The 24,976-nt window shown below is 35.0% G+C and overlaps 3 protein-coding genes across 4 annotated transcripts; 1 reads left to right on the forward strand and 2 right to left on the reverse strand.

The window, feature by feature from the left end:
• Positions 1-3,823: 3,823 nt before the first annotated feature.
• LOC141674548 (uncharacterized) lies at positions 3,824-4,804 on the reverse strand. The gene has a single exon (XM_074481255.1). The coding sequence runs from the start codon at positions 4,802-4,804 to the stop codon at positions 3,824-3,826; it is 981 nt and encodes a 326-aa protein (XP_074337356.1).
• Positions 4,805-8,280: 3,476 nt separating this feature from the next.
• On the forward strand, positions 8,281-12,922 carry LOC141672381 (uncharacterized). Its single transcript, XM_074478966.1, has 2 exons — positions 8,281-8,502; positions 11,947-12,922. Exons 1-2 carry the CDS (start codon positions 8,373-8,375, stop codon positions 12,624-12,626), a joined length of 810 nt encoding a protein of 269 aa, XP_074335067.1. The 5' UTR covers positions 8,281-8,372; the 3' UTR covers positions 12,627-12,922.
• Positions 12,923-18,012: 5,090 nt separating this feature from the next.
• On the reverse strand, positions 18,013-23,079 carry LOC141672166 (serine/threonine-protein kinase AFC3). 2 transcript variants are annotated; one of them, XM_074478672.1, is made up of 13 exons: positions 22,771-23,079; positions 22,512-22,608; positions 21,428-21,454; positions 21,190-21,343; positions 21,052-21,100; positions 20,779-20,817; positions 20,569-20,683; positions 20,317-20,408; positions 20,088-20,235; positions 19,135-19,199; positions 18,952-19,049; positions 18,641-18,743; positions 18,013-18,475 (listed from the first exon to the last, which is right to left on the reverse strand). In XM_074478672.1, exons 1-13 carry the CDS (start codon positions 22,846-22,848, stop codon positions 18,344-18,346), a joined length of 1,197 nt encoding a protein of 398 aa, XP_074334773.1. In that variant the 5' UTR covers positions 22,849-23,079; the 3' UTR covers positions 18,013-18,343. The 2 variants fall into 2 exon arrangements, with proteins under 2 accessions (XP_074334773.1, XP_074334774.1); XM_074478673.1 differs by lacking the exon at positions 20,779-20,817 and having other exon boundaries at positions 22,771-23,077.
• Between the last annotated feature and the right edge of the window lie 1,897 nt (positions 23,080-24,976).

The raw sequence follows: 24,976 nt of genomic DNA on the forward strand, positions 1-24,976 counted from the left end.
GGCATTAGCTTCCCAGTGTTGGTAGGGTCTGAGGCTTCCGTGTCTCGAAGAACCAGGTCTCCAACTTGGAAGTTTTTGACCCGGGACTTCTTGCTGAAGTGCTCTTTAGTTTTTTCCTTGTACTTCACCATCCTTGCCACCGCCTGGTCTCGGACTTCATCAATTAGCTCAATATTTGTTCTGAGCCCCTCCTCATTTGCTATTTCATCAAAATTGATTGCTCGATGGGAGGGGGATCCTACTTCGATTGGTAGCATAGCTTCAGTTCCATAAGCCAGTTTGAAGGGGGTTTCTCTTGTGCTTGTTCGGGGGCTTGTTCCGTATGCCCAGAGTACATTAGGCAGCTCTTCTGGCCATTTGGTTTTGCTTTCCCTGAGCCTCTTCTCGATCTCCCGAAGAAGTATTCGATTGGTTACTTCAACTTGGCCATTCCCTTGAGGGTAGGCTACAGATGATTTCTTGTGCCGGATACCCCGCTCTTGAAGGTAGGATTCAAATTCCGATCCAACGAACTGTGGCCCATTATCCGAGACCAGTACTCTGGGGATCCCAAACCTCATCAAGATGTTGTCTATGAATTTGATGCAGTCTTGCTGGTTTTTCGTTCTCATGGCCTTTGCTTCTACCCATTTGGTCATGTAATCGATGGATACTAGCAAGTACCTGAGGTCTCCTTTGGCCCTTGGGAAGGGTCCCATGATATCAATGCCCCATACAACAAATGGGATTGGTGACAAGACTGAAGAGGGCATGAATGGTCTCATCCGGGTGACATTGCTGAAGATTTGGCATTCTTTGTATTTTTTCACAAAATCTATTGCATCTTGGTGAATAGTTGGCCAGTAGTATCCTTGTCTTATGATCTTGTGAGCTAGGGCCTTTGCAGACATATGACCCCCGCATATTCCTTCGTGAACTTCCATCAGACAGTACTGTGCCTCCCCTGGGCCGATGCACTTTAGGGTTGGAGATGAGAAGGTCCGGCGATAGAGTATTCCCTCTTCAATAAAAAATTTTGCTGCCTTGGCTTTTAACCTTTGAGCCTTCCCTTTATCTTCCGGGAGCTCTCCCTTCTCCAAGTAGTTGATAAATGGAGTCATCCCATTCGGGCTGTTGTCTATTTCCATGACCTCTTCAGACTCTATGCTTGGTCTCTGTAATTCTTCGAAGTGGACGGAGCAATCCAGGTCTGATGAATTTTGAACAAGTTTAGATAGTGTATCAACCTCTGAATTCTCCTCTCTGCAGATTTGAATTACTTGTGTTTTTGATATCAAGGCGAGGTAGCTTTGGACCAAAGCCTGGTACTTGGCTAGAACTGGATCCTTGGCTATGTACTCGCCATTTGTTTGCTTTACCACGATCTGTGAGTCGCTGTAGATTTTGAGATCCTGGATCCTGAGGGTTTTTGTTAGCTTCAATCCTGCAATCAGGGCTTCATATTCCGCTTGGTTATTTATTGCTGAAAAGCCAAAGGAGATTGATGTTTGAATTGTGAATCCTTTTGGGCTCTTTAGGATGAGCCCGACTCCTGATCTTTCATTTGTTGAGGAACCATCAACTTTGAGAGCCCATACTCCTATGTCTTGATCGATGTTTCTCTCAGGGTCAATTCTCATGGGCACATGCTCTTCTTCTGGGAAATTGCATTCTATGATGAAATCAGTTAGAGCATGGGCTTTGATTGCTGTTTTTGGGATGAAACTCAAATTGAATTGGCTTAGCTCAACCGCCCAATTTACTAATCTTCCCGAGACATCTGGCTTGTGTATTATCTTCCTTAAGGGTTGGTTAGTTACCACCCGTATCTCCATTCCCTGAAAGTAGTGTCTGAGCTTCCTTGATGCTGTGACTAAGGCAAAAGCAAAGTTTTCCAGTCTTGGGTATCGGGTCTCTACATCTTTTAGCACTTGGCTCACATAATAAATTGGTTGCTGTTTGCCATTTTCTTCCCTGATCAGGGTTGCTCCAACTTTCAGGGCCCCTGCTGATAGGTAAAGGGATAGGGGCTCCCCAGGTTGGGCTTTGGTTAACACATGGGGTTGAGAGAGGTACCTTTTAATTTCTTCAAATTCGCTTTGGCATTACGGGCTCCAATTAACTTCTTTCTTGTTGGTTGCTCCTTTTAAAAGGTCAAAGAACGGTAGGCATCTCTCGGCTAGCTTTGAGATAAATCTTCTGAGTGTTGTCAGTGACCCTGCTAGCTTCTGCACATCTTTTTGTGTTCTGGGAGGTGTCATCTCCTGGATTGCCTTTATCTTTTCTGGGTTGACTTCAATTCCTCGGTTGCTTATCATGAATCCAAGAAATTTTCCGGCCCCTACTCCGAATGTGCACTTTTCTGGATTGAGCCTGAGTGAGTATTTTCTCAAGTTGTCAAAGCATTCCCTTAGGTCTCCTATGTGACCGGGGATGCTTGTGGACTTTGTAATCATGTCATCAGCAAAGGATTCCAGGTTCCTTCCAATCTGGTCTTTGAAGATTTTATTCATTGCTCTCTGGTAGGTTGTTCCCGCATTAGTCAATACGAAAGGCAGCATCACATAGGCATAGACCGCCCTGTGGGTGATGAAGGCTGTCTTTAGGATATCTTTGGGATTCATCTTTATCTGGTTGTACCCCGAGTAGGCGTCCATGAAACTCAGGATTATGTGCCCGGATGTTGCGTCGATCAATTGATCAATATTTGGCAAGGGGTAAGGGTCTTTGGGGCATGCACTGTTCAAGTCGGTGTAGTCGATATACATTCTCCATTCCTGTTTGCCTTTTTTACCATCACAACGTTTTCCAACCATTCCGGGTACTTGACTTTACATATGATCCCAGCTTTTAGTAGTTTCTCAATTTCTTTATCTATTGCTTTCTGTCTTTCTGGGGCAAAATTTCTTCTCTTTTACTGAACTAGTTTCCTTTCGGGGTTGACGTCCACACTATGCATTGCTATGGATTCATCCAACCCGGGCATGTCTCTCGGGTTCCAGGAAAATATATCAGAGTACCCCCAGAGTAATGATATCAATTCTTCTTTGAAGGTAGTCTCGAGTCCGGGTCCTATCTTTATTTTCTTGGAAGGATCGCTTGCACTGATTAAAATTGTTTCCGTTTCTACAACGGCCTCAATCTTTGCTTGATCCATATTTGATACCAACTGCTGGATCCGGGCATCTGCATTTTTCTTCATATAGGTCTGACCCTGGGCTGTCATCTCTTTTTGGTTGTTTTCCTCTACTTTACTTATTTCAGGGTTGGTTGCTTGCACAATAGGATTTACCTGGCCAAGGCCTAGGCTTGATTCAATCTCTGCCGTGACTTGGTTGCTTTTTTGCTCTTTCGAGCTTGGTTTGGTTGTTTTTGGATCTAGGAGGGATTCTATGATCTGGACTTCTTTTATTCCATCATCCCTTGAGTGGGGGCGATGTTTTTTAATACTTTGCTGTTTGCGAAAGACAACGGCCTTCCTCTTGTTATCTTGGTGAGTTTACGCCACTACCAGAGCTTGGTTATAATATCTTTCCGCGATCTCATAATCTCCCTTGATTTCTCCTACCCCGGTTGGTGTTGGGAATTTTATTTTCAAGTGTGATATGGAGGTGATTGCTTGGATCCTGGTCAGGGCTGAGCGCCCGATTATGCCGTTGTAGGATGAGGGAGTGTTGATCACGTAGAATTTTATCATATGGGTTACTTGGTTCGGGACTGATCCAAATATCACTGGCAAGTATAAGGTTCCCTGGATCGGGACCAAGTTGTTCCCGAACCCATAGAGAGGGTCCTCTCGGCATTCATTGGAGCGTACGCTCCCCAGCTTCATCCGGTCCACGGTTTACTTGAAAAGTATATTTACTGAAGATCCATTGTCTATCAACATTCTTCTTACTTCATTATCAAAGATGTCAAGTGTCACTACCAAAGCTTCATTGTGGTTCGGGTTGACTCCTTCATAATCTTTGCTGCTGAATGAGATCACCATCTCCGGGTATGATTGGATGGAGAATACTTCATCTCCTGAGTTTGGGCTCCTAGGGGGAGAGTGTGATCCTCCTGGGACTATATTTACTACATTCTTTCCTCTCATTTGCCTTTCTTCTTTCTGATTTGTCTCCCGGGAGATGTACTGATTTAGGTTTCCCTTCTTAACTTGATCTTCAATGAAGTATTTGAGAGAGAGACAATTTTCAGTTTTGTGCTCATTGGTTTCATGATAGTCGTATTGTCTGTTGTATGGCCTGCTCTCCGGGGGAGTCTGCATGGGTTTCAGAGGATAATAAAATGGCTTTCCCTTTATCTCCTTCAGTATTTCTTCCCGGGTCCTGTTCAGTGGTGTCCGGTCTGGCTCTTTCCTAGGCTCTCTGGCTTGCCTGGGTGGACTGGGATCGCTTTTAAATTCCGTCTTAGGACCCGGTCTTTGAAATATTTGAGTGTTTTGCACAACATTGGTCTGCTGGGTTTGGTTACTTTGTTTGAACTTCTTTTCCTGATGGTAACCCCCTTTCGGTCGGTCATCGGAAGTTTTATTCCTGGACCCTCCATTCCGAGTCATTCTCATCGCCTGGAGAACATCTGTTTCCTTTATGAACCGGGCTGCCATAGAGTAGGCAGCGGCCAGGCTTTGTGGCTCTTTGTTTATCAACTCTACAATGTACCTCTCATTATGTTCTGGATCCAAGTTCCTCCGGAATATGCTTAGAGCCTCCCTCTCATCAATATTCGAGACTTTGTTGATGGCTTCCTGGAATCTCCGCATATAAGTTGAAAGTGCTTCGTTATCATATTGGCAGATTGTTTCCAGGTGGCACATGTGCATTTCATGTGTCTTATTGGCTCTGAATCTTCTAAGGAAGGCCCCCCTGAACTCCTTCCAGGAGTGAATGCTTCGTGATGGGATCCTGCTGAACCATCTTTGAGCCCCCCTTTGAGGGTCGAAGCGAAGAATCAGGACTTGGTTAGGTCGTTGTAGTAATATATCTGAGCTATCTGTTCGAAGTAATTGAGGTGCTCTTCCGGATCCCCCAGTCCATCAAAAGAGTCAAAGTTGTAATGTTTGAGAATTTTCTGTAGGGGGATGGCTTCTAGGGAGTGACTGAAGGGTGTGAGGGTCTCCCCAACTTCCAACCCGGAATCTTTTTCCATTTTTCTCTGGAGCTCATAAATTATGTCTTTTAGATCCTTCTACCCCTCCTCTTCGTCGTCAGAAATGAGCTCGGGGGTAGGGTCCCGCCGAGTTCTTTTGCCTTTTGTTTTAGCCAGGAGCCTCTCCTCTTCCAACTGCATTCTTTTCTGATTTTTTTGCTCAAGCTTTGCCTCTTCTTCTCTTCTTATATGTTCCCTCATTTCTTCCAACTTTTTCTTTCTGGTTGCTTCTGTCTCTTTCTTACTAGGCTCTTTTTTATTCTTTTTTGCCTTAGTTCCGATTCGATCGAAGACAGATCTCCTAGATTGCTGAGAATCCCCAGACTCTTCTTGCTCCTCATCTTGCTCATATTCTATCTGAGCCCGGGCTTGTTCATCTCTGTAGAGTCTGATTGCTTCAGCCAGTTCATAGCTTGTTAAGTTGGCCATATGCTCCTCTGCGACTGGAATATTGGTGTACTTATACTGATTGAGCTATATGACATTTCTAGCATCCCGGGGTGTTACTATCCTTTCCAAGACCAGGGTGTGTTGCGTCAATGGTTGCTCCTGGAGGGTCTCTCGGTCTCCCCCAGGTTCGTGAGCCTGAGAGTGGTCCTGATCCTGGACCTGGGTACTGGCGGAGGGCCTACCAGCCGTACTTTTTCCTGCTCTTGCCATTACCACAATTGTACAAACAACTGACCAAGATTTGAGGCTAAAAATGTGGATCTAAGGTTGCTTTTTTGAAGATTACAAAAAATTTCCAGAATAACACAAAACAAACTTTCTGGGTTTTGCTAACAATACTACTGAACAAGAACATAAAGCTCTAGAACACAAATACAATATGCAAACTAAAGCAGATCTGGGTTTTAAAACTATCAAAACTATCAAACCTCAGGCTTCAAGACTATCAAGATTATCAAACTCCAAACAATCAAGATTAACAAACGAGAGCGGGCTTACACAAACGTGGCCTAAAGTAATGAGCTCACACAAATATAGCTAAAATGAACATTCATATTCAAGAGAGGGTATGGATGCTTTTGTTCTTACAGGTTTAAGATGTGGACTCTCATAAGAGTTTGCTGATGAAGGTGAATCCAGGGGCACCGAGACCCAAGGATGGAGCGCCCTCCTTCTAGCGCCAAATGATAACTCCGGTGAGCGGGGCGACTCCGTCCGACGCCGTTCCTGGACCTTCTGGGTGCTAATGAGGTGTAGCTGCTGGTTGGGTATCTGCAAAACAACACCGGAATGGGGATTTGGCTCTCACGGCGCCTCCGGTGTAAGAATAAGAATAGGGCTTTAGAGAAGATGGAGGTCTATGTGTCTGATGGAAAGGTTGTTGTGTGTATATATATATATGTGTGTGTGTGTGAGAGTGAGTGTGCCAAAGTGTGAATGTTGTTCTAACCCCTAAACCCTTCATCCCTGGGGGTATATATAGCCCAAAGGTAGGGTTTAGGGGTTGTTACCTCTAAATCAGGGCCGTTGAATCTTGGGGGCAGAGGACGCCTGGCTTGGGTGGATTGCTTACACGTGTCCAGGGGAGGACCACCTTCAGGGTGTCCTAACGGCCTTCTGACACGCGCCGTGTTTGTCTGGTATGTTGGTTGTTGATAGCTGTCACCGTCACGTGCCCACGTACCCTTCCTTGGCAGGTTGTGGAGTGTGCATGTGCTAGCTGGGACCCCCCTCATGGTGATCTTGGTCCTGGTCCGGATCCAGGTAGGCAGGTGATCCAGGTCATGGGCGGGATCCTGGTAGGAAGGTGATCCAGGTCATGGGTCGGAATCTGGTGAGCAGGTGATCCAGGTCATGGGATGGGTCCTGGTGAGCAGGTGATCCGGGTCGTGGGTTGTATCCGGGTTGGGAGACGATCCGGGTCATGGGTTGGCCCTGGACCTGGTCTCTCCACTTGATTATTCTGGGAGAGGGGGGTCTTGGTCCATCGGTTGGGCCTGATACTCTTTAGGTCCGGGTTGTATCCTAGCCAGGTTGCTTATACTCTATCAAACAGCACTCTGGCAGAGTTGTCGGTCATTTTGGATGTTGCAAAATTACCACTCTCAACCACATTTGCAACCGCACAATTGCACAGCTTAACCCTCCTCCTATATTATTTATACCACTCGGTTACAACAACAATTTTTCCCGGAAACATTATAATTATTAAAAAAATACTAGCAGCAACTACAAAATTTGGTAAGAACTAAAAGTGTATTTCAGTTTTGTTTTCTTCCAATTTTTATAATCAAAAACTTCAAACATAAAAATATTGAAAGCCCTTTATAGTCCGCATGAATATTAAAAATTTCAAAAACTATTATTTTAAAAAAAACTTAAATAATGTTTTAGTATGTTAGAGTATGTTTGTCAATGGAGCGAAAATCCAATCCGACCCGATCCGAGTTCATTTTAGCGGATATGGATTGATCTATCAAAAATCCGATCCGGGATCCAATCCGATAAGAAATATTCGATTATAAATGGAGCGGATATGAATTTAGGCCGATCCGATCCGTTAATAACCCGATCTGGTTATATATATATAATAAAAATATTTTTCAATAATTCTAATTTTAAACGTAATATCCTCGAGTCAAGTTCCATTATCTATATTTCGTTCGGTTCGGTGTCAAATGTACAGTCCATTTCTATAATTTCATTTTTATAATCCTGGTTCTTTAACATTTTAGAACTGCATAACTCAAACTCAATTCATATACACTTCCATTTCGCAACATCAATTTTTTCATAGTTAGAACTAAAATACAGTACAACTCCGTATGTTTATTTCAAAAAGCGAATTTTATTTTATAATTTATTTTTGAATTTCGTTGTATTCTACTTGTATTTTAATATTTTTCGGAATTGTAAATTATAAATAAATTTTGTAATAAGTTAAGTTAAAAAAAATAAATATACATAAATGGAGCGGATATCCGATCCGAAATCCGTGATTCAAACGGATCCGGATATAGATCGGCCTATAAAAAATCCGAAGCCGATCCGATCCGAATCTGAATCCGAAAAAATAAATGGATATGGATTTAGGCCGATCCGAGGCAAACCCAGTTAGAGCTCTAATTTAAAATTCCAAAATACAAACTAAAAAAAGGCTGTTAATAAATAAATTAAAAAAAAAAGAGGAGAAGAAGAAAGAAAGGCGATACAAACGGGAACTTGTACATACATACGTACAGATATTAAAGCTGTGTGTTGGGGGAATATGAGAAGAAGTGCGTTGGGGGGTGATGTCGACGAGCAGCAAAGAAAGACGACGTCGTATAGCGGAGAGAGGATCCGACCGTTTAGCTCTTATCACCGGTCGTATCGGCACTCTCCCTGCTTCTTCCAGATCTTTCTCAGATCTCTCTCCTTCAGGTACCTCCTTTTCATCTTCTTCTTCTTCTTTCTTGTCTATCGATGTGTATGTAACATTATCATTTTATTCTTATCAATTTCGTCATTAAATGATTTAATTGCGCAATTGATCAGTTTCCGTTTTGTTAGATTGCTTTTTTTTAAAAAAAAACTTTAATTATGTACACATGGATAATTGTATGCATCGTGTATGATTTTAGTTTATTGAGGATTCTATATATTGGTACTTGAATGATACGGATGATTGATATTGTATTCCTCTTTATGGCCGTGTGTCGATTCTGCCTTCTATTATATCAGTTGGTTAGTGGCGGTGGAATTAAAAAAATATATTGAACAAGTTAGGTTTTGGAAGTAAATGTAGATTTGTTCTTCGTTGTTGAAAATAATGTTCTATTTCGCATCTTATATGCTTACATTCTCTATTACGTGATTGTTTAATTAAGGTCACCTGTATTATGTTTTATTAAGTGATATAAGCGTTTTAATAGTTTTATTGCTAAAGTTTGATGCTACATATAGATGTTAATAGTGGCTAGTGCTACTCAGTCTATCGACGGACATGTGTTCTGATCAAGTTTAAATTCTCTTCAGGACTTCTCTCATTCATTTCTATACTCGATAGGCTCCAACTTTATTCCTTGTTCGAACCTATTCTCTGATCAAATTTACTTTCATTTGAATTCCTTGATGCCGCCTTCTTGAAATTTGTGTTCTTCTCTGTTTCATCTCTGTTCTCTTTTGCACGTTATCTCTGATTCTTTGGCGATCTTCAGTTTGATTCATCTATTACTATGCTATAGCTATAGTTTTCAGACACTCTTAAATCAATCTTGCTAGTTGGCCATATCATAGAGTTACAGAATAAATACAAATATTTTGTTGCACAGGTTGAGCTTGTGATTAATAATTAACTATAACTTCATTAATACAACAAATAAATTTTTGTCTGCTTACACCAGAAATTCGAGCCTTAACACTAGCACCAGGCAATGGCAAGGAGTAAAAACAAATCAATGCAGAAATTAATTTTTTTCAAATGTTTCTTTTAAACAATTATCTTTCCATCTCACCCGTGCACTACTGGTCTTGACCACTTTTATTGATTGGTTCTGGTTACATCCACCCGGCAGTCCCAGTTTAACCAACTACATATCATTGCATCAAGTTTCAAACAAAGTCGGGTCATTTGTAAATAAGTAGAACTAATAGAATCTCATTGTAGTATGGTAGAGCTCTGGTAATTTTTTTATCATTTTTGTTTCAATTGTTTTAATTATGTTGATGAAGCTGGTATACGTTGTTAATATGTCAGGAATAGGGGGCTCTATTAGTCATTCGCAGTAGATAGCATGTGTAAGAGGCAATTGAGTCTTTTTAATATTTCTTAGATAGTACTCCCTCTGTCCCACTGGATTTTTTATATACTTTTTCTTCATGCTTGACACGCATTTTAAGGCTACTATAAAATATAGTTCTATCATTTATTTAGAATTTTCTTTTTCTGTATAAAAGTATAAACATTATATTTTTATTTAAAAGAAAGAAATATTTAAATTTTTTTAGGGAATCATATTTTAAAGGAGTCTTAAAATGTGTGTTGATTCCCCATCCCCCAATGTAAACAACTCAGTGAGACTGAGGGAGTATAAGTATTAAGTCAGTTGTACTTTTTCGTTGTATTGAACACTTATCAGAAAATGGAACCCAGTCTTTTCTATATAAATTCTCTGCAGTTTCCCTGTCTAATTGTTTTCTGCCACTGTTTATTACTACTTCTCTCCCTAGACTCTCTCTTTAGCTTAGGTGGGTGTATTCAATCAAGACTTTAAAGGATTTTTAAGGAAATACCGGGTAGGATATACCGGGTATGTTTGGTTTGGTTTGGTTTATGTGGATTTTGATGAATTTGGTTGTACATTTTTAATCTTTTGAAATCTCACCAAAATACATGAGATTTTGAAGGATTTCTAAAAAAGTTCACAAAATCATAAAGACTCTACAAGATTTTTTATCAACTCTGTCAAAATCCTCGAACATTTAAAATCAACGAAAATCTTGTAAAATCCATGGATTATTATCAATCCTTCAAAATCTCAATTGAATACACACCCCTTAGTCTCTATAAACTCTTTATATCTCCGTGCTTTTATCTACATTTTTCTCTTAAAATCTGTTCTCTACTGCTATTATTCGAAGAAGACACAAAACTACTTTTCTATATTCAGAATTCCTAGTTCCTAACATAAATATTAATTTCATAATTAATATTTTACTCTATTCGATGTAAAGTTGATGTAGGATATGGTATTAAAAACAATTAAAAATTAAAATGATAGATGTTTTTGGATTAATGGCAGAAAATTCACGCCTAAGGTGATCCAACCGAAGAAGAATCACTACCCCTAGGATTTCTCAACCGCGGAATAGAGGTTTGTTAGGATCGCAACCCATAACAAGAGAGAGAAACAATTCTAAATTCAATAATAAATCAATTATATTCTTATAATAAAAGATCACATCGGCTTGTATAGCCACATAAGAGTAGAATCCTAAACTTAGTGATCAAGTAACAATCTTCTAATAAAGGAAACAAATCATTTCTTATTTTCTATCATAATCTAGAATATTCCTACACATATATAATATAATATTAAACCAAATAACATTAAGTCTTATCCTAACTAATAACATAAATGATATACAAACTAATAATTTAATTCTTCGTTTGGCATCAAAAGTCTATTAGTAACTCAGATTTCTATGTTTTTGATATTTTTCTTTGCATCGAGTCTATACACGTAATCAGCGCTATGTCTTAGCGTAGTGCAAGGGTATGTCTATGTGCATTTGATGCATAGGAACATAGGTTTCTCTCCGAAGTGCTATTCTTGAGACTAGAAAACAAATAGCAGACTGTGAAGGAATAATACTTCTTATGGTTACAAAACAAGTAATGCCTGTAGTTGAAACTCGAACATTCTAAGAACCACTGACGGGGGACTGAAAATAGAAAATAAAAGGGAATTGATATATCTATTATATTGTAATAAGGATCATTGTGTATCCTACTTATTATGGGACTTTTTACTATGCAGTTAATATTATTGTTAGTAGTTCACTAGCTGGTTGTTGGTAACTGCACAATATTTATTCTAGCCCAGCTGTTTGGGTTTTCATCTATTTATATGTTGTTGAAACTCTTTAGAGGCAGACTTTAAGTACTAAACTTGTATTTATCAAAATATTGATGTGTTATCAATTTGGAGATAGCTTGGGGCAGAGATTGAGCTGCAGTTCAATCTCCCAAGAATTTTAGCCATTGTTCTTGTTATCGTTTATCAGTATTATCATTGTGCTGCATCAATCACTATAATTTACATTTATGACAAGAGACTGGATCAATTTTTAAATGTCACTCCTCATCTTTTTCTTTGGTTGCAGTTGTCTCTCAGAATGAGAATGAACACTTCAGTTCTTTCTCTGAGGACTTTAGTAATGATACATCGCAGCTTGATAAATATGGTGGGAAAACTGGCATACAAGAAGATATTCTCCAATCTGATTCGAGCTCACCAGAATCTATACCATCTGCCCTGGATACTGATGAAAAAATAGAACAAAGTCCAGTTTCATCAGAAATTGAAGGTTTACTGAGTTCTACTTTTAATATTGGGCGTCAGTCAGATAACTCAGAACCAGCGATCCGTCGTCATTATACTAGTATAAGCCCAAAGCAAATAAGTGTTGCAGTTGCAGCTTCAGAGATGATTCGTATTTATTGTTCTGTAGCAGCAGCCATTTTAGTATTCCTGTCATATATAGGATTTCCTATTCTTGGCAGTTACATTGTAAAGAGTATCATACTTTTCAGGCCACTATGTCTTCTTCTGGTCACTAATATATCAATTGTGCTTGTTCCCCTTCTTCTAGATGACAACAGGCTAGTAAATTCTGGTGCAGAAGCAAGTGGAGCATCTCCATTAGGTGCATTTGAGTTTGGGAAAGCTCTGGAGATTGGGTTGATGCTGCAGCAATGTTTTGGTGGACTTTTTATGGACTGTAGTGTATACTCTGTTGTCGTCGTATGTTTACTATCCCTGGCTCAGAAACTTGGTTGGTAGATGATGTGTTTCGAGTTATCTTTACCTCAGTAAAACACTTTGCTTTTGATACCCGAGCATGGCCAGCTGGCATCAGCAGTTACTGGTCCACTCCAACTACCCTACTCCCATATTTTGTGGTATTTGTTTCTTTAGAGCTCTTGCTCAATTTCTGTTTCAAGTGACATTTAGCATGTAGAAAGAGATAATATTATCATATATAGAGACTGCAAGCAATGTTTATTTAGTGGTTTCAAGGCTCAAGTAGTTGCCACAGCATTTTGATGGCAATTGAAGTTTGATGGACTGTTGCTGAATTTCCTAGATATTATGTAGCTAATATGTCTTTGCAAATGATTCTCAACATGCAACTTTTTACAGCTTTAAAGAACAGATTTACTTATTTTCCAAACTTGAGGTATGCACTCCTTGACAATTTAGAGTGAGGTTTTTAGTATTAGTATTGTCATTAGGTTCAATTCTTGGAATTTGCAAATTGAAACGTTTATCAAGTTATTTAAGATTAAAAGTTGGGTGAAGCTCACTTGTGGTGGTAAAGAAACCAGGAGACTGCTTTTGGAATTGATGGACGCACAAAGTAAGCCTGACTGTACTATAGCCCTTACATGTGTTTTTGAATGCTGACTGATTTACCTTCCTCGAAGATCTTAAAAAGCATAATACGCGAATTGACAGTTGTCAGTTCCTTGAAGTTTTCTGATGCATCATATTGCTTTCTAATGTTATCATCACGTATCAGTTAATATCACTTTTCTACGATTATGTGTTGTTAGTAATTTATTTCAAAAGGTGCTGCCTATACTTAACAATTTAGTACGAATAAAGAGATTTACAACTGATGTCATGTAAGTTTGAGTTTAGATTTTGGATGCACAACGCAACACAAATGTGTACAATGGAAATATATTTATTTAGTAGTATGTTTACATTTATATAACTATACGTAACTAGTGCTAAAATCTGTGCAGTTATGGACTGTACTTTAAATTATATATTCTGTCATAGTCACATTAGCTTTTCTAATTACAAATTTTGAACTCTATTTCAATTACCCGTTCATTAAATTGTACTCTTTTTTTTTGTTTAATATATGCGATAATTGCTTCATAATTTAAGTGTTACAGAAAGATCACTTAATTTTTAGAAAATTAAGTTTCTAATGTTTAACAATACACTGTACATAATATATGTTAATGTATAATTTTATATTTAAATTATATTTCTTGAATAATTTAATAAATTACATAACACACTTGATAAATAATTCAATTTTAAAATTTCCTTACAATTATATATATATATATATATATATATATGGCTACTCCAATAAAAATCAATTTAGAATATAAATTAGAAACAAAAAAAAATTTAATTAATTCGAAATATAACACATATGGTATGCAAATCGATCATTGAAAAATGTAGAAAAATACAGTGAAATCGGATTTTAAAATAAACTTACGATTTGACGGGAAAAATCAAATTAAAAACGGAGGATAAAAGCTGAAATTGAGGGTGGGAGAGTGCGAGTAGTTGGTTAGGGTGATTTAAGGGGACCATTAGATTAGGTAAATCTAATGGCTTAGATTGATTTCTAATTTATATTCTATTTTGTATTTGATCATTGCCATATATATATATATGGGTTTTGATCCACAGCCCCAGGTGGTTGTAGTAACCAGCTGGTGCCCCGCATTGTTTCATTGCAACAGACCTCCAGCAATGAGACATTGCGGGAGGTACCTACCACAATTAAATAATGCGGCAGAATTACTGTTTTTATTTAATTTCTAAATAACAAAAAATAATATTTTAATGAATTAATTTTTTTCGATAATAACGGAGTTAGAAAATATATAATTAATTTTAACAACCATTTGTTCTATATTTTCTAATTTTATTACTACTTCCTATTTATTATCAATTTTATAATGAGTTAAAAATTTAAAAATAAATTAGATATATAATCGGAAAAATAATTAAAAATATTAGTTTTAATGAAAAAAAATAAAAAACCTAAGATAGTAACTGAAATGTATGAATGGAGTATTGCAAGTATGATTGTTTATTAATCGAAAGGTGTCGTCTTGTCTAAAACTTTTTTGAGTAAATTCTAATCAAACTATTTTAATTTAAATTTTAAATATGTCAAAATTATATACTCCTTAATGAAGTTATGATGAATTAAATATTTTTTATAAATAATTTATAGTTTTAAAAAAATAAATGAGAACAAAATAATAATAAAAAACCCTCCCGCAATGAGTCATTGCGGGAGGTGTTCTATTGCGGCGGGTGGTTAAAGAGCCACCTACAACAATATTTCATTGCACTAGCAGCAATGACACAATGTTACAGATGGCAAAAGTAATTTTTTTTTTTAATTTGTTACGAAAAAATGTTTAGCATTCCGGAACTCAGTTGTTTTATATTTTTTTATAGGTAACGAAAAATTGATAAAATTTCAATTTTTTATAGTTTTCCACATTTTCAATTTTTAGCATTATATTCGTTTACTATAAATTAAAAATTGATAAACTAAATTGGACAAGTAAAAGAAAAATTAAAAAAAAAACATAAAACTCACAATATTAAAAAAAACATAAAACTCACAATATTCCGTTATGATAAAAATTCGAAAATACTATTTCGAAAAAATAATAAAAAAATACATTTTCACTCAAAAAATTTAAATTCAATATTAAATTTAAATATTTTAGTTTAAAATATTAATTCAAAAATATCAAAATATAAGTTCGAAAAAATATTTAAAAATTCATTTTTAACAAAAAAAATAAATTAGAAAAATAAAACGAACAAAAACCGTTACATTTAAAACAACGTCCTCCACCAATGTTTTATTGCACTAGACGCAATGAAACAATGTTGTAGGTGGCAAAGAGTATTTTTTTTATTTGTTACGAAAAAATATTTAGCATTCTGGGGGCTGAGTTGTTTTATATTTTTTTATAACTAACGAAAAATCGATAAAATTTCATTTTTTTTAGTTTTCCAAATTTTCAATTTTTAGCATTATATTCGTTTACTATAAATTAAAAATTGATAAACTAAATTGGACAAGTACAAGAAAAATAAAAAATAAACATAAAACTCACAATATTAAAAAAAAACCTAAAACTCACAATATTCCGTTATAATAAAAATTCAAAAAATACTATTTCGAACAAACAATTAAAAAATACTTTTCCATTCAAAAATTTTAAATTCAATATTAAATTTAAATATTTTAGTTTAAAATATTAATTCAAAATATCAAAATATAAGTTCGAAAAAATATTTAAAAATTCATTTTTAACAAAAAAAATAAATTAGAAAAATATAGCGAGCAAAACCGTTATATTTAAAACAACGTCCTCGAACAATGTTTCATTGCACTAGCCGCAATGAAACAATGCAGTAGGTGGCAGAGGGTATTTTTTTTATTTGTTACCAAAAAATATTTAACATTCCGGGGACTGAGTTGTTTTATATTTTTTTATAGCTAACGAAAATCGATAAAATTTTATTTTTTTAATTTTCCACATTTTTAATTTTTAGCATTATATTCATTTACTATAAATTAAAAATTGATAAATTAAATTGGATAAATACAAGAAAAATAAAAAAACATAAAATTCACAATATTAAAATAACATAAAACTTAGAATATTCCCTTATAATAAAAATTCGAAAATACTATTTTGAACTAAAATTAATTAAAAAATACATTTTCTTTCAAAAATTTTAAATTCAATATTAAAATTTAAATATTTTAGTTTAAAATATTAATTCAAAAATATCAAAATATAAGTTTAAAAAAATATTTAAAAATTCATTTTTAACAAAAAAATAAATTAGAAAAAATAAAGTGGCAAACAGTGCTAGCTGCAATGAAGAATTGGCTGACGCAATGTTTCAATGCGGCCGATGGTTGTTAGAAGCAGGGGCTGTGGAATGGCATCATATATATATACACAAGTCTTTACTCAGTGGAGAACCATCTTATATGGAAAACCGTGGATAACCATTGTTTTTATCATAAAATCTCATCATAAATTGTAATTTTTTATTTTAAAAAATATATAATTCGATGTTAATATATAATATAAATATAATAAAAAATTTAACAATTAAAATTTGATAAAATTACTTGATTTTAAATTTGATTTTAAAGTGGAATAATTTTTAATAAGTGTGATTTTACTGTGATTCTGCTATAGAACCAATTTAAACTTTTTAAATGACTTTTTAAATAAAAAATTGTGTAACTTCGATTTTTAACTTGATAATTAAATTTTTTTAACTATATATGATGAAAAATAAAATAAATTATATATCTTATATTTTATAAATAATGATTTTCCACGATTAGGATACTTCATGGAGTGTTACCCATTATAAGAGTTTGTTTTAAATTTTAGATTTTGAGACCTAATTGTTTTAAATGACTGGGTTTTCCATCAAATAACTGATAACTCTATGTACTTAACTATTGATCCTCCCTACCTATGAATTAGTCAATTCAGTTACGACAAGACCCTGTAAGATAAACTTAAAACATCTGAAGAAATAAGTTATTATCTCTAGTACCCAGTGGCGGACGCAGAAAAGTTTTTTAGGGGGGTCCGGAAAATTTTTCGTGCCAAATTTTTAAGGAAAAATTAAATTTCAGGAAAATTAAAAAAAACATAATAAAAAATGATAATATTCTAAAAATAGTCTCTATGCATCACCTCTATCATCCTTAGAATATCGAACATATATAAATTAGAAGACTAAGGGGAGGAAAAAATTAAGACCGAGGAAAAAAATAAGGAAAACAAATGAATGCAGAAGTCTAGAAAAGCATATAGACAAGAAGGGGTTTCGAACCCTGGTGTCCGGTGAAAATAACACTACTTAAAACCATCCAACCTACAGCAACTAGACATTCATTGAGCCTACTACACTGAATATATTTGGAAATTTAGGGGGGGCCAGGGACCCCCCTGGACCCCCCCCAGATCCGCCTCTGCTAGTACCGAATATTGACTCGGATTACGATTATATTTCAAAAAATAAACTCAAACTCGTTGCTCCCTCCCTGTTTCTGTTTTTTTGGCTAAATAAATCATTGCTCTATAAATAGTATTCTATCAAAATACAGATCGACGGTTGAAATCAACGTCAACTGTGCGTAATCAATTTTTTTTACAAAATTTACCTGTCTTTGCACTCGTTAATTAAATATGTAAAATATGCAGAGGAAAATAAATATTAACAAAGTGCATTTATGTTTAAATAATTGTTCATGCAAACAAATTATTTAGCTTTTAATAGTTTGGTAAAGGCTAACTTTACAAGGATCCTCAGTCAAATGGAACACTTAAAAAACACTAAACAAAAATAGTTTAAATTTATTCCCTCCCACTTTTTCATTGATACCAATTTAATGTATCTATCTAAAAAAGATAGTTTAAATACGCTGCAATCGCCGGTCCCCAAAAAAAATTCTAACCAGCAAGCACCTTAACCTGTTGACCGAAAACACACAAGATCTTCCGGAAATATATGATTGACTGGTTGATTAACAAAGGAATATACATGGTATTAAGCTACATTTCTTGATTAGAACACTGAGGCACATTGATATTACATGTCTAACAAGATAAAGATGGAAACGATTCTGTATGCCCCAAGTCATCCCTTTCATATCTTTATTGAGAATATTATCACGATCAGGTCTCGAAGAAAGGATGCCGTAGAGCTTCTCTGGCAGTGATCCTTTCCAATGGATCGAATTTTAACAGTTGATGCAGCAAGTCAATAAATGATGACCTTGTGCATCCCAGATAGGGAGACAGCATTTTCTGCAGCCATTGTGTAAAATTTGATGATCAATAATACTGAATTTATAACTACTATATTAATAACCGGTAAATATAAGACAGTTAACAAACTATCGACATTATTGCACAGCATAGTTTGCAGAATACCAAAGATAAAAAAATACTAATAAAAAGGTTTTTTGCAACCTTCAATCCGTCCAACTTTTTCACTGATCTGATGCTCTCCCTTGAAACGGCTCCTTCAGGCCAGTTAAGCCGAGATCTTCTGAAGTACTTCTCAGCACCGCGGCTGCATCAATGAAAGGAAGGACATTACAGTTACCAATAAAAGCCAGCATGTTGACAATTACTTTCATAGAAAATGTCAACCCCTTGTGTTAATATTTGCATAAAAAACATAGGTACCTCTTGGATAGGTTAACAAGCTTACAAATAAAACACACGGCAGCAATAATTTAGGGTACCTATTTTCATTCCTATTTCAAGATATAACTTACTCTGCTCTTCGAGTCATATGCTCAGGCAAAGGTCCTAAAACTCTCTCCATCATTGCCAAATGCTCCAAATTCTCATGTGTCTGAAACAAAGCTTCTCCCTGGAAACATTATGTATCTCTGGATAAATAAATTGTTCAATGTTGTCTGAATAGCAATAAGAACAGAAGTAAAAGGTTTACTAACCAAGCAGAGTTCAACAAGTATGCAACCTATACTCCACATATCACATGGGTAACTCCATCCAAGACCTGTATAGAAAGTGCAAAGAAAGATCACAATATAATTTCAGCCACCACTTCAATAGAAAAAGCTAAAGATCCAACCATTGGTATAAAATTAGCATATCTAATCGTTTAAGAATCTTTTACGGTAATTTGAACTAGCATCTTCATATTAAATGAGCTCATAAAATGAGCAAAAAAGATTTCATTGTTTATAAGTTTCACACAGATATAGCTTTCAAATTTAAAATGAAACTGACCTACGATGACTTCCACACATGATAGGATAGAAATAGATATGCTATATATGTATTAATATGAAGGCTGTTATCAGTTATCACAGCTCACTAAAACATACTATGATAACCTGAAAACATAAATTAAGAAAATAATTGCACAAGTTGATCATATTTGTCAAGAAACGGTAACCTTCCTACCATGACCAGAACTACACAAGTAGATCCCATCTAACACCATGGTAATAATCATATTTAAATTGACGAGGGTTTTAAATGTGGGGAAAGTAAATGTGAAAAATATTACGCCATATAAGACCGAAAACCTTAAAATATCACTGCTAAGCTTCATTTCCAAAGATACAATTATAACGAGTATAGTCATGCAGTCAAACTTTCACCAATATCAAAGTTTTCTGTTAAGATATGAATACTTAAGAAGCTTAGACACTCGGTAGAACTACTAAGAGCTAGTCAAATCTATCAGTAATACTAATCTTCATAATTACATTAGTTGTCTCTTGCCTTCTGTAGTACATCCCAGGCGGCCTCTCATTTTATTGATATTCACTATTCAGCTCACTTTAGAAATACTTATGATACTGTTCTTTATCAAAACAGACACAGAGAAAGTATGATATACACTAATGCATTCCTCTTTGCCAGCAGTTTTAGTTACCTAGAATAACCTCAGGTGCTCTGTAATGCCTTGTTGAGACAACGGAGCTATGTTTGTGGTTATCATATGCAGTACTACCAAAATCAATCAGCTTAATGACGCTTGACTTTGGCAAGCACCTGAAACGCGTTTCATCTGAAGAACTCCTCTGTACCATTCCAAAAATTTATTTAATATAACAATTTAAGTCTACCCTCTTCTAGAATGTCCAACCATAAAACACATATACCTTGCGGCCAGGAAGCTTTACATACTCAGATGACACAAGGAGTATATTTTCTGGCTTCAGGTCAGTGTGGATTAATCGTAAGTCATGCATATCTGTCGAGTATAACAGATCACACAAGTATGTTAAGAAAAATTTAGGTATAATACCACACCCTGGACAAGCAAAATACAGCCCAAGCAGATCTGAGTAATGGGTCAAATAGAGAGAGTATGAAATAACATGACATAGCAAGGCCAAGAACAATCTACACACATGCTACAGATTCCAAAAGCTGTCGTCCAAATTCTCGAACAAGATCAACAGGGAATGGTGAGTATTCATTTCTCCTAAGAAAATCAAATAAACTTGGTCCAAGCCTCTCAAACACCTGATAACACCATCGAAATTCATTGAAATGAAGTCCTCAATTTAGCTTACATAATCATGACGTATTAATCAAGTTGCAAAAGTGAATGGCTTTACATTTGAGCCTTCACACGGGTATAATGCAAGCACATAGTCCTATTACAGCGATCAGAGTCATAAGCAAGGCACATTCAACAACATTAGTTTTATACATCAACCAGGAGACGCTTCAGAAACTCACATAGTAAAGCAGGTAATAAATGAAGTACAGCAGGTATTAAATGAAAGGTATGCAGTGCCATAGTTTTCTGATTTATTTCCACTGAAACATAACAAAAGTCGCATTGTTCATAGAAAAAAAAAAGAGGTAAATTCATATGGCACACTTACTATGCATATATGATTGCGGTAATCAAACCACGTCAGAATCTGCACACAGCTGCACAAAGAAGCAATAATAGGTAAAGGAAAAGGGAAAACTACATCAAGATATAATTTCACGTGCTCAAGTAATCAACAATAACTTACTGTGATCCGCCTTTTTCATTTTTAGCAAGCTGCTCAAGTACATCAATTTCAATCATTGCTGCCTCACGATACTTGTGTATGCTTCGAACGACCTTGATTGCCACATATTCCCGAGTTTGACGATCCCAACACTCCAATACTCGACCAAATGTGCCTACAGCACTAGCAACTTTCTGTGATAACAGAAGAATGGCAAAAAATTTAAGAGTTTGTAGAAACCACACACTTGACAGCTAACCTTCACCCATTTTGCTGAGTATTTTATCTGTGAAACATCATAGAGGAAAAATATTAATCAAAGAGTAAGATATTCAAAAACATCTAGATATATAAACAACATCTTGTAAACAATACATCATACAATGACAACAAAAGATCCTCAGAGGAGATAACTACACAGAAATAATTAAAAGCTTCTTGAAGTTGCTACATTTATCTTGTCAGTAGAAGTCTCTAAACTTGAGACTTTTAGCTATAAATTTTAAATATAATTATTCATAAGGCTCCTGAATTTTATTTTATTATTTGTAATTCCATAAATCTGAACATTTACGTAATTGATATTCTAGATCATTCAGCTATTCTACGAATTGTATCCTTCAAAGTAAATCCGTATCCGTTCATTATTTAACTCGGTAATCGAGCCACTGCTCTCCCTGTGCACATGAAGTGCTTTGTGTGTGTAATTATCCTATCAAGTTCTTCCTCAATTTTATCATAAGCATACAGTTAAATATATATTTGCATTTTATAGTAATTGGTCTCTTGGCATAATTAGAATCCCAATCTCTAAAATGCACACAAAAATAATAATTTAATTAGATTGGATATTTTTTAGCCAACTTTTTAATTTATCAAAACCTAAAACTTAGGTCACTGACAAGCCAAATAAATATTGCAGATTTTTTAAGTTTAAAGAGAGAAAGCAAAATCCTAAAAAAAAGGACTTTAACTTGTCCTAATCACGAGACCATTTCCATCTAATTATCAAAAAAAAAACTTTCCCACCCAAGTACAAATAAATATAGTGCACAATAAGTCCTGTTCGACATTCAAATTTTCTCAAATGAAATATAAGAAATCAGCTAACTACACCATCCTTTATGTTCACTACACACAAAATCTTATCAACCAATAAAAAACAGCCGAATGACAAAGTTGCGCAAACTAAATTAACAATTTAATCTTGACTTAACTAATTAGAGCAATTTCTAATGTAAATGGCTAGAGTTAGCTCATTAAAAAAAATATAAATTAGATTGTAAAACGAACATGCATGCTTATAAAATCCAAATAATTGCATTTGAGTAGAAAAAGCTTACATCTTGGAGTCAAATTGTCGCCAAGACTAAACTCAAAATGACCCTCACGATCATCTGTCCTCTTGCGTGACGAACCATTCCGATTCTCAACATAAGCCTACACCAACAAAATCACATATAGACAAAAAAAACATAATCAGCTCGTTAAAAACCCCAAATTCAATTAAAATCCAAAACATAAAAAGAAACAACCCTAATTCCGCTAATTAACATAAACAAATTAATCGAATCGACACGAAAGATAAGCGAGAACAGGCACCTGTGGTTGTTGAGGAGGCGCTTCTTCACAGGCGAAACGTCGTCGTTTCCTGGAACTGTCCTGCTGCTGCTCCACCATGTCTCCTCCGCTTCAATCTCCACCAATTACTTTTCCGCTTATGAAGACCAAGAGACGTGTGTGAATTGTGTATGAAAAATTGGTGTATTTGTTGGTAAATGTCTGTATCTGCAACACAAATTATAACATGGAACGGGTGAAATCTGGGGACAAAAGGGATTAGGGTTCGTATTAGAGAGATAACAATTCCATGTTTTCTTACTTTTCTACCCTTTTTATTACAAGCTAAAGTGCCAATTTGGTTTTGGATACCATAAAACGGCCCGATACGATAAAAAACCACAAATTTAAACCCATACGGATATGCATTTATCCTTATTACACGAAAGTGTATGAAATAAATAAATTTATTAATAAATATTAAAAATATATATATGATATATATATATATATATTCATTTATATAAATATACATATTTTGTAATATATATACATATAATTCATATATATTTAAAAAAAATCTAAAAATATACCATTATATGTAACTATAATATTTTTATATATTTATTCATGTATGTATATATTTGTTTTTATACACGAAATGTACACGAACCGATGGTTTACAAATATGTGTTTATCATTTAGTACATTATTGCTAAAGATATCGGATATGTGTTTGTCTTTCAATACATGGAACACTAAAGTATACAACACGAAACAATACAAATTGCCAGCTCTCCTTTAAGCTCCTCGTGGATAGCAATGGGGTCGGATCGGATCAGACATGTCAGATTCCATATTCAAACCCAAATTCAAAATATACCCGAAAATGAATAACCAGATTCGATCTATTGGATTTTGGATCGAATTCGAGTATTACCTAAACCCAAATTTATTTTGGATTGGCTATTTATACCCGAAACCCATAATCTGAACCTAAAATTCAAAATTTCGTATAACTATTAATATTGTAAGTGTTTGGAATCAAACGCGCTATCAATTTGAGGGGTAAAATTTTAATGTGTCATATTTGACCATTTCATTACATCATTAATTGTGTTCTTATACGTATAATTAATATTTCAAAAATTAACTCATTTGATAAACAATTAATTAGATATATCACTGGAAGATACTTTGTTCGTCTTACCACCCATTTAAATACCAAACCAAACCAAACACTGCTTACACAGGTTAGAGTGTGGAGGGTAAAATGTACGCGGAGTATGCTCCTACTCGGAAGAATAAAGAGGCTGTTTCCGTGAAGACCCTTGGCTTAGTGCACGACAACATAAATGGTGTGTGATAAATATAAAAATGAACATAATTATATAAAATAGTAAAATAAAAAAGAAGTCAGATAAGTGCATGAGACAAACTTGAGCCCATAGTTAGATCATAAAATAATTAAATGTTATTAAATTTATTATTAGTTAATTTTAACATAATTATAAAAAAATCTTTTAAAAACTATACAATAATATGTATATCTATTTATCTATCTATCTATCTATCTATCTATCTATACTATCTATTTATCTATATTATATTATAATATACGAAATATTGAAAGTTTTGGTACGGTTCATGTTTTGTGGTACATGATAATTTTACCAAATTACCATTATTCATATATAAATATATATTTAGATTTTTGTGCTGGCTCTTTTAAAAAAATTCCGCCTAAAATCCTTGGATACTAGCACTCCATGAATCGTGTACATAGCCATGAACTAAAATGTATGGGTCTAATATATTTTAATTAAAAAATTAAAATAATAGAAATATTAAAAATGTTGGTACGAATTTTTTTGGTACATGGTGATTTTACCGAATTACCACTATTTAATTATTTTAAATAATTTTTTTTATTTATATAATAGCAGAACATGAACATAAAATTCCTGAGACATTTTATTTACAGTGAAAATACTATTTTGCCATTCTCATTTATATCCGCCTCCCAATCACCTTATCCTCACAAATCGCGTAGTCCAAACAATCCTCATTCACAAAATCACTTAAGAAGCTCTTAATTCGCATACAACAATACAACATACAATTGCAGCTACCTGTCCTTCGAGCCAGATTTTTTAAATCTATTTGTAGAAATTTTTGTGCAGGCAATTGCATGGTACTGGTAATGATAACTTGTAATAACTCGAATTTTTGAGACCTTGTAAAACGT

Source organism: Apium graveolens, chromosome 7 (genome assembly GCF_009905375.1).
Source record: "Apium graveolens cultivar Ventura chromosome 7, ASM990537v1, whole genome shotgun sequence".
Classification (NCBI taxonomy): domain Eukaryota; kingdom Viridiplantae; phylum Streptophyta; class Magnoliopsida; order Apiales; family Apiaceae; genus Apium; species Apium graveolens.

Excerpts from the sequence above, each read along its gene's own strand:
- LOC141672381 (XM_074478966.1), top strand. The coding sequence starts at position 8,373 with ATGTCGACGAGCAGCAAAGAAAGACGACGTCGTATAGCGGAGAGAGGA. Across the intron at positions 8,503-11,946 it reads CTCAGATCTCTCTCCTTCAG|TTGTCTCTCAGAATGAGAAT; the intron begins GTACCTCCTTTT and ends CTTTGGTTGCAG.
- LOC141672166 (XM_074478672.1), bottom strand. The coding sequence starts at position 22,848 with ATGGTGGAGCAGCAGCAGGACAGTTCCAGGAAACGACGACGTTTCGCC. Across the intron at positions 21,101-21,189 it reads AATGAAAAAGGCGGATCACA|CTGTGTGCAGATTCTGACGT; the intron begins GTAAGTTATTGT and ends TTCTTTGTGCAG. Across the intron at positions 20,236-20,316 it reads TAAAGCTTCCTGGCCGCAAG|AGGAGTTCTTCAGATGAAAC; the intron begins GTATATGTGTTT and ends GGAATGGTACAG.
- LOC141674548 (XM_074481255.1), bottom strand. The coding sequence starts at position 4,804 with ATGCACATGTGCCACCTGGAAACAATCTGCCAATATGATAACGAAGCA.